Source organism: Rissa tridactyla, chromosome 2 (genome assembly GCF_028500815.1).
Source record: "Rissa tridactyla isolate bRisTri1 chromosome 2, bRisTri1.patW.cur.20221130, whole genome shotgun sequence".
Classification (NCBI taxonomy): Eukaryota; Metazoa; Chordata; class Aves; order Charadriiformes; family Laridae; genus Rissa; species Rissa tridactyla.
In genome coordinates, this window is record NC_071467.1 from 126,761,930 (window position 1) to 126,779,790 (window position 17,861).

At 37.7% G+C, this 17,861-nt stretch overlaps 1 protein-coding gene across 2 annotated transcripts in view; it reads left to right on the forward strand.

The window, feature by feature from the left end:
* Nucleotides 1-17,861, forward strand: part of ZNF385D (zinc finger protein 385D) — a 443,449-nt gene that overhangs the window by 90,210 nt on the left and 335,378 nt on the right. For both annotated transcript variants that reach the window (XM_054189915.1, XM_054189916.1), the window contains exon 2: nucleotides 767-1,045. In XM_054189915.1, coding sequence (XP_054045890.1) covers nucleotides 767-1,045 — 279 coding nt within the window. The remainder of the gene's footprint in view (nucleotides 1-766; nucleotides 1,046-17,861) is intronic.

Genomic DNA, 17,861 nt, shown 5'->3' on the forward strand with positions numbered 1-17,861 from the left:
CTGCAGGGGAATCTCTGCTCCAGAGCCTGGAGCGCCTCTTCCCCCTTCTCTTCCACTGTCTACAGGGCTGTTCCTCTGCTGTTTTTTTTTCAGCAGCTGCACGGTGTTTTTACCCTTTCTTAGGTATGTTATTACAGAGTTGCCACATGTGTGGCTGATGGGCTCAACTTTGGGCACTAGTGGGTCAATTCTGGAGCTGCCTGGAGCTGACTCTCACCAGTGTGGGACAGCCCTTGGTGTTGTCTTAGGGAGGTCACCCTGCAGCCCCGGCTCCCAGCACCTGGGCACCTGCATCCAACGCAGCTTCCCAGGGAAGGTGACAGTTAAGATGTCATGAGCTTCATCTAGACTTTGCTGAGATTTCTAACTTAGCGTTTGTAAGGTAGCTTTTCTTAGGATAATTCCTAAATAAACTAACCAAGGGATAAGATAGAAATAATAATAATAAAAATAATAATTTAAAAACCCCACCCCCCTGACAGGTTGGTTCCAGTGAGAGATTTAATAATACCCCTGAACATTTAAAGACATGCACCTGCGTGGCTGTGACTCTGTTACTCAAGTTACAGAACAGAACTGAAAAACATGAACAGAAAGCAAAACGTGTGAGCAGGAATGTGGTGTTAAAATAGGAAAATTAAAAGAACCTGCCCTTTTTTGGTTTGCAGATGTAGAAAGCTTGCATATATTATTTTGTATTATTCAACAATTTTCCGTCATGGGTGTGTGTTGTGTTTTTTTTTTTTTTCTTTTCTTTTTCCTGCAGAAAATATGAAGAAGCCCTGGAGCCCTGTTTTACTGGTTGATAACCACTCATACAATTCAGATTTCACATCTGTCCCGGACAGGGAAGGTGAGAAAGAATTAGCACCCGATGGCACTGAAGAAAAGAAGGAAAGAGAAAAGAAACACACCAATTTCACTTTGTGTAATGTTTGTAACATTCAGCTGAACTCTGCTGCTCAGGCACAGATCCACTACAACGGCAAATCCCATCAGAAGAGGTTAAAACAGCTCAGCAATGGAAATCTCAAGAGTGATAATGGTAAGCATTAAAATATTTCTACCTTTTGCCATGTTTTGACCTGAGAATAGCAGCAATGTGCAGTAATGTCAATATTTATGAGTCTAAGCATTTTTTTTTATTCAGCCAACAAATCCTTTGAAGTTAAGGCAAATGTTCTCGGTGACTTTGGAGTGCTTGGGGTCATCCCTAGCATAAGCGTCTGGCAAATCGCTAAAAGTACACTGTCTGTTTGTTACATGTGTTTTCATTTTATATTTTGTTTATGTGATGATGTTGATTCAAATTCTTTCTCATACCATTTGCATTTTGATGGTTTTCAGCATAATCAGTGATATTCTGTATTTCAGAGTCTACTAGAAAGGTTATATTTGTTAGGGGTATGTTTGCTTTTAATAAATGTGAGGCAGTTGCAAAAAACATTGAAACGAATACATGACAAAGAACAAATACGGTCCCAAACTCATTTAACTTTGGTTTGCTTATTCCGTGTTCAACACATAGCTAGCATAAGTCTGTTTAAAGATCATGACTGAAGTCGGACAGAGATGGAACAAAGGTTATTTTGATTTTTGTTGATTTCGTTGACAGCTTTGCGAAAAGCATTTTGTAGTAGGTGGTGTGTTTTCCTATCACCAGAGTGAATTGTACACCTCAAAGAAAAACGTTTGTGGTTTTATGTAGAAAAACAGGTCAGATAATAGAGGCAAATGATGGTCTCTGACAAGAAAAAAAGCATGTTATATGTTATGTTATAATTTTCTCTGTTTCATAACAGGTAGTACTCAACTTTGCTGTGCTATGTAGAGTAGTACTGTATTGTTCTACCTGCTTCTATGCACCGTGTCACAGAAATGATGGTCTTAATATGATGTACTTAAGACTTCCAGACTTTCTTTCTTCAGACCACACACATAGCTTAATATTTTGTGCTGTGAGTTGCTTCCTGCCCTATCTGCAAGACATGCAGAACGCTAATTCTTAGCCAGGATATGAGAGGTCTTTTAATAATCTGTGCTTTGTCTTGGCTTTAAGAATTGGGAATAATATGGGTATGTTGCTGAAGCGTGTTAGATGCGAGTGCTTTGCTGTGTACAAGGGGTTGCTCATTTCCTTAAAACAAAAAGCAAACAAAAAAATAAAGCAAACGAAAACCCCCCATAATACTGAACACCACAAATCATTTTGTCTTGAAGTGGTAGGACTGTAATGTTTGGCACTGTTCATAGTTCAGGCTTAGGAAGAATACCACTAAAACTCATAGGAGCTGTGAAAATGTGTAACGAAAGATTGATTTCCTAATCGATGCAGTACGATTATCCACAAATGCAATATGATTATCCACCAAAATTAGTGCAATACGGTTATCCACAAATCTATTCTTTCTATAACTAAAGGTATTCTTTCCAAATAAACACAGTGAAATGTTATTGATATCTTCAGTTAAGACAAAATTGTGTTATCGTTATTACTAGCACAACAATTTTGCTAATGATAGAAAGTGTTTTTCTGCAGTTCACTTTTCTGCTTTAATCCACGATAATGAAAGAATTAGTAATTAAGCAATGCTGAAATTAGTGTCAGAAGGCTTCAATCGTGCTTCAACATTTATATTCTAGAGAGGATCAAAGTAGTAGTACAGAGGCATGTCTCTTACTTCCTTTTTATGTCATGTGTAGCTGCATCCGTTTGTAGTCAGAAAATAGCTGATTGACTGTATAGCGCTTTGTTTCAAAGTGCAGTTATTTTGAGGGGATGCCTGAAACGTGAGGCTTTTCAAATCTGGCAGATTTTTGAGTATCGTCAAAAGTAGCACTCCACTGGGAGAATAACATAGGGAAGAGCATAAGGAAGTGATTTTTCCCATGTCGCCAAACTTTGAGGCTTCAGGGTTTTTTTTTTTAACTGAACGTTATAAGTGAAATATGAACATTATAAGTGAAATAGAGACCAATATTAAGTATTTCTTGCTAAAAGTTAGAACTGAATATTTGAGTAACCACCCTCCCCTCACTTTGAACAGAGACCCTGTTTGAGATCCCTTTTCTAAGTCAAGTAGAAATCGGAGCGTAACAGACCTTCCACAATAATAGATTTTGTCAAAACTCGTATATCTGAAATATGGGTAATGTCTTTCGGACTAATTATTATTTTGTTGACGAGACCCCAGCAAGCTCAACTGACGTATGACCATGACCGAAAAAAATTATGACTTGACCCTTTCTGTTTATCATGTGCACACAAGTGATGCTTTTTAAAGGTCACTGATGTAACTGAGGTAACTGTTAAACGTGCATAGTACTGTTTGTTTATTGTATGTCAGTATGCTGCTTTATTTATGAGAATGGTATTTCTTGTGTAGGAGTCTGATTGTCAGAGAAGACAGCTGTTATGCTCAATGTCCAGGTTAACGGTCTCATCATTCTCGAGACTAAGTTCTGCTGTAAAGTAAAACTAAGTAAAGTCTCTGCTTTATGAGATTGTCTTCTAAGGCTTCATCATCAGTAGTTATTCATTATATCTCATGTTGAATGAGTGAAGTACTTGAACTGTGCACAAGAAAACCGCATTTTCAAATACAGCGATTCATGGAATGTACTGTGGGTTGTACGTGCCTTTGCAAAGTTGTGTGCTTGCTTGGAACTAACGTACATCGAAAGGTTGGGAAAAATATTGGAAATGTTACTTCTCCTTGTTTTGTTTCATTTTGGAATTATTCCCACAAAGCAGGACAGATTTGTGTGTTTTATATCATGAGGGGTAATAGAAATGGAGGGTTGATTTATATGAAGCAACAGCCCGTGCCTTGTTCCCAAATAATTTGCAATGGACTGCTGAACAGAGGTAGGGTTCAGCTGTATTAGCAACTGACTGTGTAATTAAAGCTGTCACGCTGTAGTCATTGTCTTCAATCTGTGTGAAGTAGCTTTTTTTCTGCTGGACACAAATAACAGAGCATGTTACTAGAATATCTCTACATAATTTTGTAAGGTAAGTTAATTAAGCGCAAAGCCTATTAACCTCTGCAAATATGCAATTAATAAATGACGTGTGTTGTGGGGTTAAAAGCAGCATTTCTTTGCTGCCGTATTGGTATCTATACTGAATTTGAACAACTCAAATGGAACCGGATTTACTTCAAAAAGTTTTGCTGGTTGCTCATCTGTCAGCGTGGCAGCTTCAGTGTTATGACGCCCGCTCGGCTCCTTCCTGGGGCAGAGCAGCCTCGGAACAGCACACAGTGCAGAGTCACAAAAACAACGTGATCCCGTTGTTTCTTGTGTCATTACTTGGAACAGTGATTTGTGATGACTTAACAGGACATGGTGGGACATCAGCACTTCTGTTACTGAACTGTACGCGCTTGGGAGTAACAGAATTTTCCGTGTTTCTTCCTCCTAATAATTGCCTTTTATGTCACTTAAAAAGACTTCTCACCCTTTCCTTGTTACACCCTATAATATATTCTTGCTGGTGACTTTTTTTGCCTTTCTGCTCTCATACATGCCGTAGCAAGGTGACAAGCAAGTCAGTGGAGATTTCAAGTAAGTTTTGATGTTAAAAGAGGGTAAAATGCATTTCCTGCCTGGTCTGCTGACATTGTACCACTTCTCACAAAACCAACCTGGACGCTATGGGAAGAGATGACCTCTTGTGGGAAATTGTTTATTCTGACCAGCAGGAGCAAGACTCACATTTCTACCAACAGAATGGAAAAATTAACTGTGGATGCAAATGTATGTTACTAAGGTTTTATGTAAACCAGCATTTCCCCGGTGCTTCCTTTTGTGTAAGTTGCTGAATCATCGTGAGTGAGGCATGGTTAGGACAAAAGCTAAAACTGCTTTCCTCTGCACTACTTTTGACAATACATTAGATAACAAGTAGAGAAATGACACAAAATTCATAGAACTCCTTTCAGTTTAAAAATTGTTTTCTGAAGCACTGTTCTTTTGAAACATAGGAGCCAGTGAGGCAATTGGCAGTAGTTTATCTAGCTGAATTCATAACCCAGGCAAAAGACTATCCAGTTAAGCATGTTTCATTTACTTTCTTTTAAACTAAACCTGCCTACAACTTTTTTTCAGTGAAATTCCATCTTAGTAAAAATTTATTGTACTATGAACCAAGGACAGTGAGTGCATGGAAAAAAGAAAGGGAAAACAACAGAATTAAATATCCTTTTTTCTTTTTTTTTTTAATCCCTTGGTAATTGCAAAAAGCAAATCTCTTAATTGAGCCCTAGATACTACTTAAGAATGAATAACAATTTGATTGTTACAGTTATACTGAAATATGCACTAAATATGAGCAAAATTTGTTTCATGCATTTTTTTTCCAAGTGCATTTGGTTGTTGAACGTGGTTTCCCACAACAGCTCTTGAGATGACAATTGTATAATATCTACACAGTAAACTTTTGCACACTGGTCAGAGAAAATATTTGATCTTTTACAACTTCTTTTTTCTCATCTAAATCGTAACTTTTTAGAGTCCCGCAGGTAGGAAATCCAGAAGATTCACCTAAACCACTTGCAGAGTCTCCTTCCTTGTGCTTTTCTGTTGCTGGTTCTTTTTTAGTTCTGTGCTACTGCTTTGCTTTGCACTTCTGCTGTCATGTTTTTGATCGTGAAACTGGGGCAGGCAGAATTTTATTTTGAGATGGTAAACTACTAAGCTACAGCTTTAAGGAAATGGTGTCACCTGCTCTTTTCATTGCATTAGCCTTCCTTTCAGAGAAAGAGGATTGGATAAGGCGCTGAGGAGTGGGGGAAATCTTCAGGCAAAGTATATCCTCCTTCAGAGGAGGAGCGCATTTTCTATTAGTTTCCTGGGAAACAAGTATTTTCAGATCAGCTTGAGATGTCTTTGGAAGTCATGTCTCTAGCAGTGACCTGCAACAGGTTCGTCTCAGGATGAAGGAAGAACTTGCACCACAACCACTATTTTACTGTTTTGGGGCTGCAAAATTATTATTATTTTTTTTTTTTAATTTCATGTCCTGATGCAGAGCCTCATGGCCAGTTAACAGTAAATCCTGTATGAGTTATCTTCTGGTTTTAAGCCTCTAGTTTGTGGGTCATCGATGCCAGTATATAGATGTGCATAGATGCACAGCAGGTTCCTTCTGGGTATTCTGTAATACCTCCCAAATGTCAAAGCTGGAGATCTCTGGACAAGTAGGCCTGGCTGAGGGCAGTGTGTTGTCATTTCCACTGCTCCCAGATGTAAATCTTCCATCTTATTCCGAAGCACTTGTCTGGTTTCATCGTGTTCCTGTTCCAGTTAGTGAACTGTTAACTAGTGTCTGCTTTTAAGAGGACTTTTGTAAGCAAGATATGTTTTAAAGCGCTACTTGTGTTTGCAGAACTTATGTTTTTCTATATTCAAGACTGTAATACCCACCATGTATGACATCATAGCTCAGCACAAAGTTTAATCATGAGGTAGCTTGTGTATCATTGAATGAATTAAGCTTAAGAAAGAGCCAGCTCACACCAGTCACATGCATGATGTTCATAATTCCCCTAATAAGCACAGTAGGATCCACTTGGCTTTGTGAGTATACAAAAAGTGATGGATGGATGTTAATTGTGGACAAACTCTTTACCTGTGAGCAAATATCCATTGTAGACTTGCTATAGTTAGGTGGTTGCTAGATATTACAAATAAATACACAGGGACATTAGTAAATTTTAATACAGACCAATCATAGGTAAACCCTGGCATTGTAACAAGTTGTGGGGAGGCTGGGGAGAAAGTTTAGTGGGTACACCTGGAATTACTTCAATAATGCCTTGAAGGCACAAACGTAACATACCTTTCAGCAATCCCCAAAACTTTCTTTTGTATTTGGGGAGGAGAAATTCGTAGTAGTTAAACAATTTTTCATGTAGTTTATCTGGTAACTGGTCCACTGAATAACATGGCAGAACGAAAAAATCATAAAAATTATAGGAGCCTAGAAAACTGCATTTATTAATTATGATTAATTCTTCAGAAGCTGGGTGATAAGTAGAAATTTATGGCTAAATACGCTTAAAGTATTTTTGAAGTTCCTTATTGTTCATTAAGTGCACTTAAGAATGTGCTTATGTCCTTTGTTGAAGTATGGTTTCAGTCTCAACTGTGACATTCCTTTCTTTTCTACTATCTTAGGTGTCAACTGAATAAAACCTGCTGTGACAGTTTATTAGGAATCAAACTGTTTAAGGTATATGAAGGGTTTTAACCGCGAAGAACATCTGCCCAGGGCCTAAACAAGCCTCTAACTGCAGGTTGAAAAAATTACAAAGAATTGGGTTTCTTCTAGTTTTCTGCCTGAATATACGACTGCTCAGGTTCTCTTTTAATATCCCCAGCTGTATAGAGCGCCCTCCTTTTGGGTGCCATCTCCAAAGCAAGATTCTTAGCAAGTTCTCTTCATCCATAGGACATGGATGTCTGTCCGTGAGAAATTCTACGACAGTGTTGGACAGCTGAAACAAGTTCAGAAGTGGGTCCTTACTGTGCTGCCTCCTAACAAAGCTGGGTAGGGTTTCTGATGGCTCTGCTAAGGCGGTGGGGGCTGAGGTACTTAAAGGTGTCTTCAACAGCACACAAAGGTGCCATTATGTGCAGGTTAGAGGGTGAAAATCTTCACCCGTCGTGTGCCTGCTTGCTACTTTTAATCCTCTTCCATACTCACAGTTCTTGCTCTGTGCGTTCCAAACGTTGTTCTCTCCCAGTTCACTTGTCCTTTTTAGGCGTCTATGGCCTCATGTCTTCAGGAGTTTATGTTACCCCTAGGTGTAGAAGACTTTTTCTTCTATGTTGAAAAATAACTGCCCTTTCAGTCCTCAAACCTGTGCTTAAAATACGCTTGCGAAAAGCGGGAAAGCTAACTGTCATCTTGCTCTCTTTGCCCCTCTGCTTAACATCAACGTACCCTCTCTTCCTCCCCTCTTTTCCTTTTCCTCTCCTCTTTTTCCTGCTGTATGGCTTCAGGCGAGACCCTGCCGTACACCATATTTATCTGAACTGGTTTGTTTCTCTGTTTTAAAGTTAATGCTGTTTTAGGTAAGTGTTGTCTTAATGTTTTGTGCTGTAGCAGGAATACTGATAATTAATACTAAATTAGCTGTATAAGGCTCAGTTCCTCTGGGAGCAATCTTTGTCCATCTGTGGTGTTTCTGAACTGTGCTGAGATGTTGGTCTGCCATTCTTTGCTTCTCCCTGAGTGTGGCACCAGTCTCATTTCTGAGAGCGCTGGCCTGCGATCTCTACTTGCATGTACAGTGATCAAACTGTTGAAACCTGTTTTGCAGGATCTCCATTCAGTTCTGCTTATATCACCAGGTCCAATATAGATTATGATGACCATGGCTTCCTTCCAGACCTTCTCAGTAACTTGTCGTCTTTTAATATGATGGGGTATTTTTCTGCACTGGCATCTGGTAGGCAACAAATCTTCTGTGAGTCATGACAACGCACTAAGTTTATCAACATTTCCTGGTATTAATTTTCCCAGAGCTAGCTTTTCCCATATTCAGTTATTTTTCTTACTTCAAATATAGGTCTATATTCCTCAATGAGGCTCTAAAAGGATAATTTTGTGTCTGTTATGTGGCATTATTTTTTTTAATTTTTAGGATATTGCAGAATTTAAGAAGAATTTTTGACCTACATCTGAATAGAAGAAAAATAAAGCAGATATCATCAAATGTGACATGTTTCAGTAATGCCGACTTTTTCTTATTTACAGCCTTTTATTCCTCTGATTCAAAATGTACTGTCTTCCTGATAGTCATGTCACTGAAATCTTTAGTTAATTTTTTTATCCTCTGACATTTTTCACAGTAGGGTGAAATATATTTCAAGATCAGAGTTTTAAGACCAGCTTAAATGAAATTAATTACAAACTCCTGTTGATTTCAAGAGAAGGAGGCAAGGTCTTCACTCTATTGGGGAACTTAATTGAGGTTAGCACAAATTTATGCCAGTTCAGTTTATGTTATCGAGGAAGCACCAATTCTAATCTACAGGTCACGCTGCTACTGTGGGAACGAGTTAATCTGTATGCTGTCTGTCTGTCTTGCACTAATGCTTATAGGTTAGCCTGGCTGGAGTCCCCATGCAGACAGCATTGTAGATACATAGACATAATCACGATTTCCCCCCCAGGCTTTCAATATATGTGAAATTAGAGAGCTGGAAAGATACACAGATTGTAAGCAAAGCAGCTTACTTACTAAAATAATTCTTTGTTCTGAAATCAAAATTGAAATTCTTCTCTAGAGACTTTCTGACAAGGTAATATGTCTTTAAATGCAAGCCCTCCCTAATGGGGATGGTATATAATTTCTTATATGGAATATAATGTGAAAGATTATTCAGAAATGGAGTATTATTAATTTTTTTCTATTGAAACTGTTCAATTTGTAATTATTCTTGAGAACAGTTAACTCATCTGTCCCTTTTTTTCTAGGAGAACCCCATTCCTACCTTTGAGTAATTCTCATTCCATCCCAATAGAAATAGCAGTATTATTCAAAAGTGGATTAAGAATTTCTCCTTCTGTTTCCATTCCTGTCCTCAAATTCAGTAGAGGTTTGAACCTTGGTAACTTGCATTATGAATAGATGTGTTTTCCATGGGGGAAAGACAGTAGAATTTTGTCTTTTTCTTGGTGCTCATTTTTAACTATTTGATCAATGCGTCCGAGTTTTTCCTAGGGTGTTGTCTGAGTTTGGGGTTGGTTTTTTTTCCATATCATTTTTTTTTTTTTTTTGATCATCAAGAAAACCAATGATTACATGGCCATAGTTCTGACTGCACTTAGCTCCATTTTCCTCACTTTTGATTCAGGCACGTTATGAGTCATAAAACTTTTGTATAGTAAAACACAGATGGATGCATATGCATAGCTGGTCATTCTCAATAAACTCCCAATTTCAGTGCTGCCTTTTTTTCCTTTTGTTGTTGTAAAAATAGTTTCTTTAATGTTTCTTTTTTCCTGGAAGAAGTAGCAAAACTCTACTGAGAAAATGACAGCATTCTTCTTACCAAAGGTAGTTGAGACAAGGACTGTAGACAAATGTAACCAAGTTCAAGTTGAAATACTACCAGGGATGTCCCTCAGCTCGGTAGTGATATCTGATACTCTGAAGTGACTTTGCTATGTGATGCATTAAAAATGAAAAGTCTTTAAAAGAAGCAGTTCGCCTTTTTGGAGTGACCCCACACCCATAGAGCATTAGGGTCAAACCTATAGGAGTGTTTCTTGTGAAAATGTGTGCTGGAAAAGTGTGCTGGAAAGGGCTAATGGGCGATCCTGCTGCCATCTTCAACTATCTGGAAGGATTTTAGAGAGAAGATGGATTTGTACAGTGAAAGGGCAAGAGGGAGTAGCCACAAGTTGCAGCAAGGGAAATTCTGATGAGACATAAGGAAAAAAGCATTCAGAGCTTCACTATAAAATGGGTAAGCACTGTAATAAGTTGCTTAGAGAGGCTGTGGGAATTGTTCTCTGGAGATTTTAAGAACTCAACCTGATCTAACTTTGAAGCTAGTTCTGTTAGGAGTAGGAGGTTGGGCAAAGTGAATTCCAGAGATCCCTTTCCACCTGAATTATTCTAAGGTGCTGTAGAAAATACACTGGGAAAAACTTCAGTTTTAAAGATTCAGGGGCCTACTTGCTTAATTTACATCAGAAGCAAGATATATACAGCAAAAGGCTTGGATTTTTTTCTTCATAGCTATGTGTTTAAAAAGGAAAAAATGCCAAGAAAACTCCACTCAGTGTCAAGTTGCTGGTGTTATTTGACAGACACAAAACAAATACAGTAAAATCTGTATTCTTACAAAGGCTTTGAGATGTAAAACAAACTGTCAAAGCCTTTTTCAGTATTTTTATTTTTTCATCAAATTGCCTGTAGCATAGTCAGAACTGCATGTTACAATCTATCCAGGTAAAGATTATCAAAATAAAAATTTTGTCCTCTAAAAGAGGAAATCTAGGAACAACACTACTAGTGTACGTGGATCTTGTTTTTAGACCTTTTTGGTGTCGTTAGTGGTGATAGAGGGAAGAACAAATGCTATGGGATGCAGTACTAGGTAACAACAGATACCATGTTGTTCAATGGTGTATTAAGACAGACTTGGTCCTCATGCAGGCCAGTATTAGTAGCCATTCAAATTATTTTTCTTCTTAAAATACATGAACTTTTAACATAAACCGTTGAAGATGTCAACAGTAGACTCTGCCGTGTAAACACTGGAGCGATCAAACAGCTCATTTAAAAAATGATCCAATAGTTTATATTGAATTTTTGCTGGTTTTTTGTGTGTAGTGTTTTTTTTCTCACAGATCACGTCTCGTCATGAAATTAAATTATGACTAATTAAAGAGTAAATTTTTGTATGTTGAGGGGAAAATTCAGTTCTGTAATTAGAATTGTCATTGTAAACTAGTATCAAAAGTACTATATATCAGTAACAGAGTATTCCCAATGTTTTAAAATCCCGAAATGTTTAAGAAAAAAACCTTGCTGTAATAATTCACTGTGTTTTATTTGATTTTATCACTGACTTTTGATGTCAGTGACCTTTGTCACAAACAGATGAAATATGCTTGAGAAAGCCAAAGAAAAGATCCTGGAACTGCCAAGCTTTGAAAAATATATATCATTCAGAATTGCAGCGTTGGCATTTAAAGACTTACTACTGTGAAATAAATTGTTTCAAGAGGAGTGGCAAGCCTCTCTGGTCTTATGAAGACTCCAAGTTAAAAGACTGTGGAAATAAAAAATGCTATAGCTAAAGAAAGAATAATGAAATAAGTTTATTTCAACAGATTGACTCTCTTAATTTTATCTCTGTGAGATTGGATGTATCTGTCAATAGTTACAAATTACTTCATGTTTTTTGGTACAGGCTAGAAATTTGGACCGTAGGTTACTTTAATCTGTTACTTACCTGTAAATCTGTTGTGGGGGAAATAATTTGCTACTTTTGTGATTCCTTTGATATCACACACAGACATCCTACAAAATCTATTGACCGTGTTAATAGAGTGCTGGAGGGTCAGGTTAAATTTGAATATGTGTGCTTCTGAGTATAGTGATTATATATTCATACACACACACACAAAAATCATGGCACGCTTTATTCTTAGTCTGCATAGAGATATGTTACCTCTTGGGCTAGTTTGGAAGAAAATTCCAGTGCTGTGCTTTATGGGGAGCACATTTGTGCACCGTCTTCCCATTTGCTCAGAGTCAACCCTGTATGGTAGTCAGCAGCTAGTTACTTTTTAATCTTTGAAAATTGTAGTGGATGTCTTTTTGCTGAAGAACTGCAATAACTTCTTTTTGAAAGGAATTTTTCCGAGCAGTATGTGTTTATTTTGTCAAACCAGAAGTCACGCTGATGATGTTTTCAAGTGAACATCAGTAGGAATAAAGCTTCCCAATCCTTAATGGCTCTGGAAATCTGAGTTGCATTTCTTCTAATTCAGTTTTATTCACTGATCCTGCAAATGTTATAGTCCAGAGAAGCTGCTTTTACGCAGTATGACATAAGGATTTTTCCCTTCTTAAGTCTTTGTATTTTTCTATTCAATACAGTCAAGAAAGCCTCTTGCACTTTAGTATTCATATTATTTTATGACTGATATAATCCAATACTTAACAAGAATAGGCGTGATTACTTCTGACATATCTCTAGGAGTATGTTAATTGTTGATAGGATTACTAAAACATCATATCTTTATGTAAGAATGTTTTTTTTCACCATTGATTTGAAGTGGTATGGTTGCTGTTCAGTGCTATTATGACACCCCTGGTATATTTCGGTAAACGCATGCATCCCTTCCTATAGCCACTTTTTAAATTTCTTTAGAGAATGATCTTCATAATATTACTTTCTTCTTTTGGCAACTAACTGTGGATATTTTATTAAGTGTCATCATAGAAAGCTTCAGTAATCATGCTTAGCTGATCCCCAAAGTTACCCGGAGAGAGAGTTGTCACCATGACTTACTGTTTGCGGATACCCAAAGGATTTCTGGTTAATCTGTTCTGACAGAGCTCTCCAGGCTCCGCAGTTCACCTGCTATAGATGAGATGCCATTAAAATGTGGTGGCAGAGGCAGCATGTGCAACCACAAAACGGCAAGAGTGGCGAGTTTATAGTGCAGTGTCTGAAGGGGGGGTGGGGGAAATCAAATGATATCTGCTTCGTTCTTTATATTCCTTTGGTAATAAAGCATTTCACAATGTTCTCGAGACCAAAGAAGACAGGAATATGTACACAAAGCACAGCATGAATTTTGAAATGTGCTCTATTTGTTTATTTTGTGTACAAAGTGAGGTGCCTAAGGCTCCTTTTCTCTCGACATTGTGTAAGGTCGAAAACTCACCCACTGTGACCCAAAGAAGCCCTACGGGAAAGGCAGGATATTACCCATACCAAGGGCAGTAATCAGGCCAACAGCAGCTTCCTACTAGACCATTTTACTGTAACAATATGTGAGGTTAGACTCATAGTGGTTAATCTCATGGAAAACTTTAGAAGGCCTTGGTTCCCATGGAGAAGCTTGCTCTTTTGTAGTAAAATGTCCTTCACAACCCCCTGCGGCATGAACCCCTGAACAAACTTTTATGCGGGATAAAAGGGGATCAGTGCTGTGGCATGAAGAGACTGACTAAGGAAGGAATAGTAGGATTCAGATGGGGCTAGGTCGGTACTTTTTCATGATTTGGTGGGAAAATCAGGCATGAAAATTCATTTTTTATAGGATGGGATTAACTTGCAGAGATAAATAGAAATGCAGGAAATTACTAGAATGAGTAAACGAACAACTGTGGGGAAGACTATGGGGATAGGGGAGAGAACTGTTTGTCTTTTATGTCAGATTGAAAACCTGACAAAACATAAAATATTTTTTGCTTCCTGACCATCTTGAAGTCATTAAGGAAATTACCATAAATTTTCATAGACTTTATATTTCACGTTCACTTGAATGCCTGGTGCGTGTTATTTCCTACTCAGATGGTGGGCTCCCTCTGCCAGGCGCCAGCAGGTTGGTGTAAATTACCCAGCAGAAGTCAGAATGTTTTTTTCATTGCAAGCTGACAAAGTGAAAGACATATGCAAAAAACCAATACTCTCCCCAGCCCTACTACCTCTCATTTCTTCCTCCTCCTCCTTCTTCAAGGAACCATAGGAAAAGAATTCATAGTCATTACCTGAGGAAAACTGAAGTGAAATGCTTGTCTGATAACTGTTTGATTTTGAGCAAGGAAAAGAGTTCAAAGCTAAACCGTGGCATTTCTCAACTGTTTGAATCTACATGATATTTTGTTTTTCTGCCTTGTTTTTAATCCAGAGTTGAAAAATAATGTTTCCATGCTACACAACTTAAAAACAAAGATAAAGTTCTTAATAACTGGAACTACGTTTCGAGAAAATCCACTTCTGTATTGCATTTTTAACCCCATATAAATACTTGCAAGAAGATACAATGCAAAAAACCCCTTTCTGCCTGGCTCATGACAAGAAGAATTTATCCCAATTTAGATAACGTACCTGAATGCTAAAGAACAGAGGTACGAATAACACATTTAATCTGAGGAATCCAGGTTTCCTTGCATATGAAGTTGGGTGGTCCTTGGAACATTTCTCATAGAAATATAAACCATACGTAACTCTTTGGACTCTTCTAGGAGGAAACTCTCTTGGAGCATAAAAAGACCCATAGCATATTTGTCATGTTGCAGTTTCATCAGTTGGTCTACTATTGCTAGTTTAATTAGATCATGATACCTGTGGAATTATTTAATACCATATGGTAATATTATATGTGCTATGTTGGCAGTCTTCAGGATGCGGATTCTGTTACCCTTATCCCTGTGTAAGGCACAAGGCATGTGAAGACTCTAGAGTAATACTATAAATAGCACAAAATATTGGTAGCATCAAAAATAAAAATGAGGGTTTGTTGTTTGTGGTTGGGTTTGTTTTTTTTTTCCCCTCTAAATTCACTTTGGGAGTGCTGAAGGTGTTATCTGGAGTGCGGGGGGCGGGGAAGAACTGAGGAAAAGAATTATTTGTTTCATTTTGTGGAAGTTAATTTAATGCTTCATGGGAATGGCCTTGGCTTTCTCTCCCTCCTTTTCTGAACACTGTTACGTGGAGTTCCTTATGCTCTTGCTATCTTTACCACAAAAGTGTCTGTATTTTAGCAATACTGCTAAGCGCACAGTATGAGAATATTAAGGCTTTATTTAGGAGAATCTTTCTGTGGCATTAGTAAAAACCAGGCTGGTTCTTGGTGGTGGTTTTTTTTTTTTTCTTTTGTGGTGTTTTTTTTTTTGTTTGTTTTAATCTTCCAAAATGCTAATTGAACTGTGAAATGCTCTTGATATCTTTTGGGGATTTTAACTCATGTGCCTAAAGCATCTTACTGTTTTAAACCCAATTATTAAATAGTTGCCCTGGAAGGAAGAAGTGTAGCAAACCTTCCTTTTTGCCTGTATGCAGCACATGCTGCTAGTGAAATTACATAACCTCTTTATATTCCAACTCTGTTCTTCCATAAACAAACAGCAACATTGTTAACTTAAGCGTGTACAAAAACAATATTATGAAGGAATAAAACCCATACTTATTACTTGTAGTATGCAGCCATTTTTCCTCCTTTTCTTTATGGTGATACTTGCCATGCAGACAACGTTTTCTAACAAATTAAATTGCAAAGAAATAATTCCTTCAGAAGGTCCCTTTCAGCTTCATTTCTAACTCCCCCTATTAATACTGAAAATATTGGCAGCCATGTTTTCGTGATATTCACAGAATTGCTCAGAAGTTTACAGCTTCTTTTTTTTTAATTCTTTGTGAAGACCAAAACAAAAAAATGTTTATTGTTCAACAGTTGTTAATGTATAAGATGTAATATTCCCACCCTTGTTTTTTTACAATTAGAAAAGAAACAAAACCTGGTGGATATTTCATTTATGTGGCAATTCATTGGTGTCTGAAGCCGCTACTGCCAAGCTCAGGAAGGGTTTGTCCTGAATAAATGCTCGGGGGGTTGATCCGTGATTTTTTAAATGCCTTTGGGAGGTGAGATCAGATGTGTAAGAATGTGATTGTGTTTATTTTTTACGTGAATCCCACTGGTAGAATCCTTAGGGATTTGCTGTATCAAAGATATTTATGAGAATATTGCCCTTGGCTACAATTTGGAAGGGAGCAATGTAGGACAGGGACGGATGAAGGATAGGCAAACCGGTGACTGGTCATAGAGAATGGTGAGAGCCTCTAGATACCCTTTCTGATACATAGCACTCAGGTAAATTAGATAAATGTGCAAAAATCTGCAGTCACGTTTCCACTTCAAAGATTTGCTTTTGTACTACAGTTTCCTGAATTGTTCCTAATTTCAGAAACAGCAAAGCAAAGAAACAGGAGGATTAGTCGCGCAAGGGATGGACTCAGTATATGCTGTTGTCCGTACGTGGCGTGGGATGATTTGGAGAGCAAGATCTTCAGGCACGTGGCTGTTATATTTGGCCTTTGGTGTGAAATAGATGTTTACTGTTTGTACGCATGAATTCTTCTGTGTTCTTGCAGTCTTCCTGATTTAAAGGGAAGAATTGGGCAGGAAGACAGTAAGTAAGTAAAACCTGGCATAGCAGTTCCTCAGCATGTCTAGATTTACATTTTCCATGAGTAATAAGTAGTAAAGATGATGGTGCAAGCAGAAAAAAGAGGAGAGTTACAAAATCAAATTTTATATGAAGTTTCTTTTCACTGAGGGTAAAGTAGGAGCTATTTGCCCTCAGTTCGGTAAGGGATCTTGAGCACTACAGAGGATGGTTGGACTCCATGATCTTAAAGGTCTTCTCCAACCTAAATGATTCTATGAACTAGCCAAAGTGCCATTTGAAAAAAAAATAATAAAAAGAACATCTAACACATATTAATTTTGCTGACCAGAATAGTTGCATAATCTATAAGTAATATACATCTGCTGATTTATAAAAATAAGTATATGTATGCACAGGTGCACACACATAAAGAGGGCTTTTAATTAGGTGCTCTGCCCCTTTAAATTTGCTGATTGAAAAATGAAGAATTCCTGCCCTTTAAACGTTCAGCTTTCACAGAGGTTACAGTAAATCTCTTAATCTCCCAAGCACTTATTCTCCTCTGGGTTTTTCACAGGCATTTATCCACAGGACATTCATTTCCAATCTGTATTTAAATCCAGGAATAACTATGTGGGCTTTGAGCTATCTGCTTTCATGCACTCCTAATGGGCTCTACCACAGGAACTCTGGATGAGCCGGAAAAAAAAAAAAATAGATTCAAGCCTAGTCATATTTGGCTTCCATTTCAGCTCGAGCTGAGTCTCTGTTTGTTCTTGTTGAAGAGAGCGTTAAAGAAAGCAATTATTTGTGGGCGAAGGAAGGGCAGGAAGGATCCATATTAAAGGATTTATTCTGGCTTTATAGAGAACACCAGCCTATCAGATTTTCAGGTTTACAATGGGATATAGTTGAACGTATCCGCAGAATGTGGTGTGAGGATTTGAAACATATCCTGGATTTTTGTCAAATGCCCTCAGCACTTTTTTTTTCTTGTTCCTTACAGAAACTGTAGACTGGATTCTGAGATGTAAATGGTCATAACTTCGCACTGTCCTGTAAATACACACTAACTCACAATAGCATTTTTCTCATTATTTAGTAGGTGCTTTGCAGTTAATATGCTAAATGGCCCATTTTTGTGAAAGAAACTTAGTATTAAATTAATATTATGGTTTGAAAGAAAACACAGAAACACGGTAT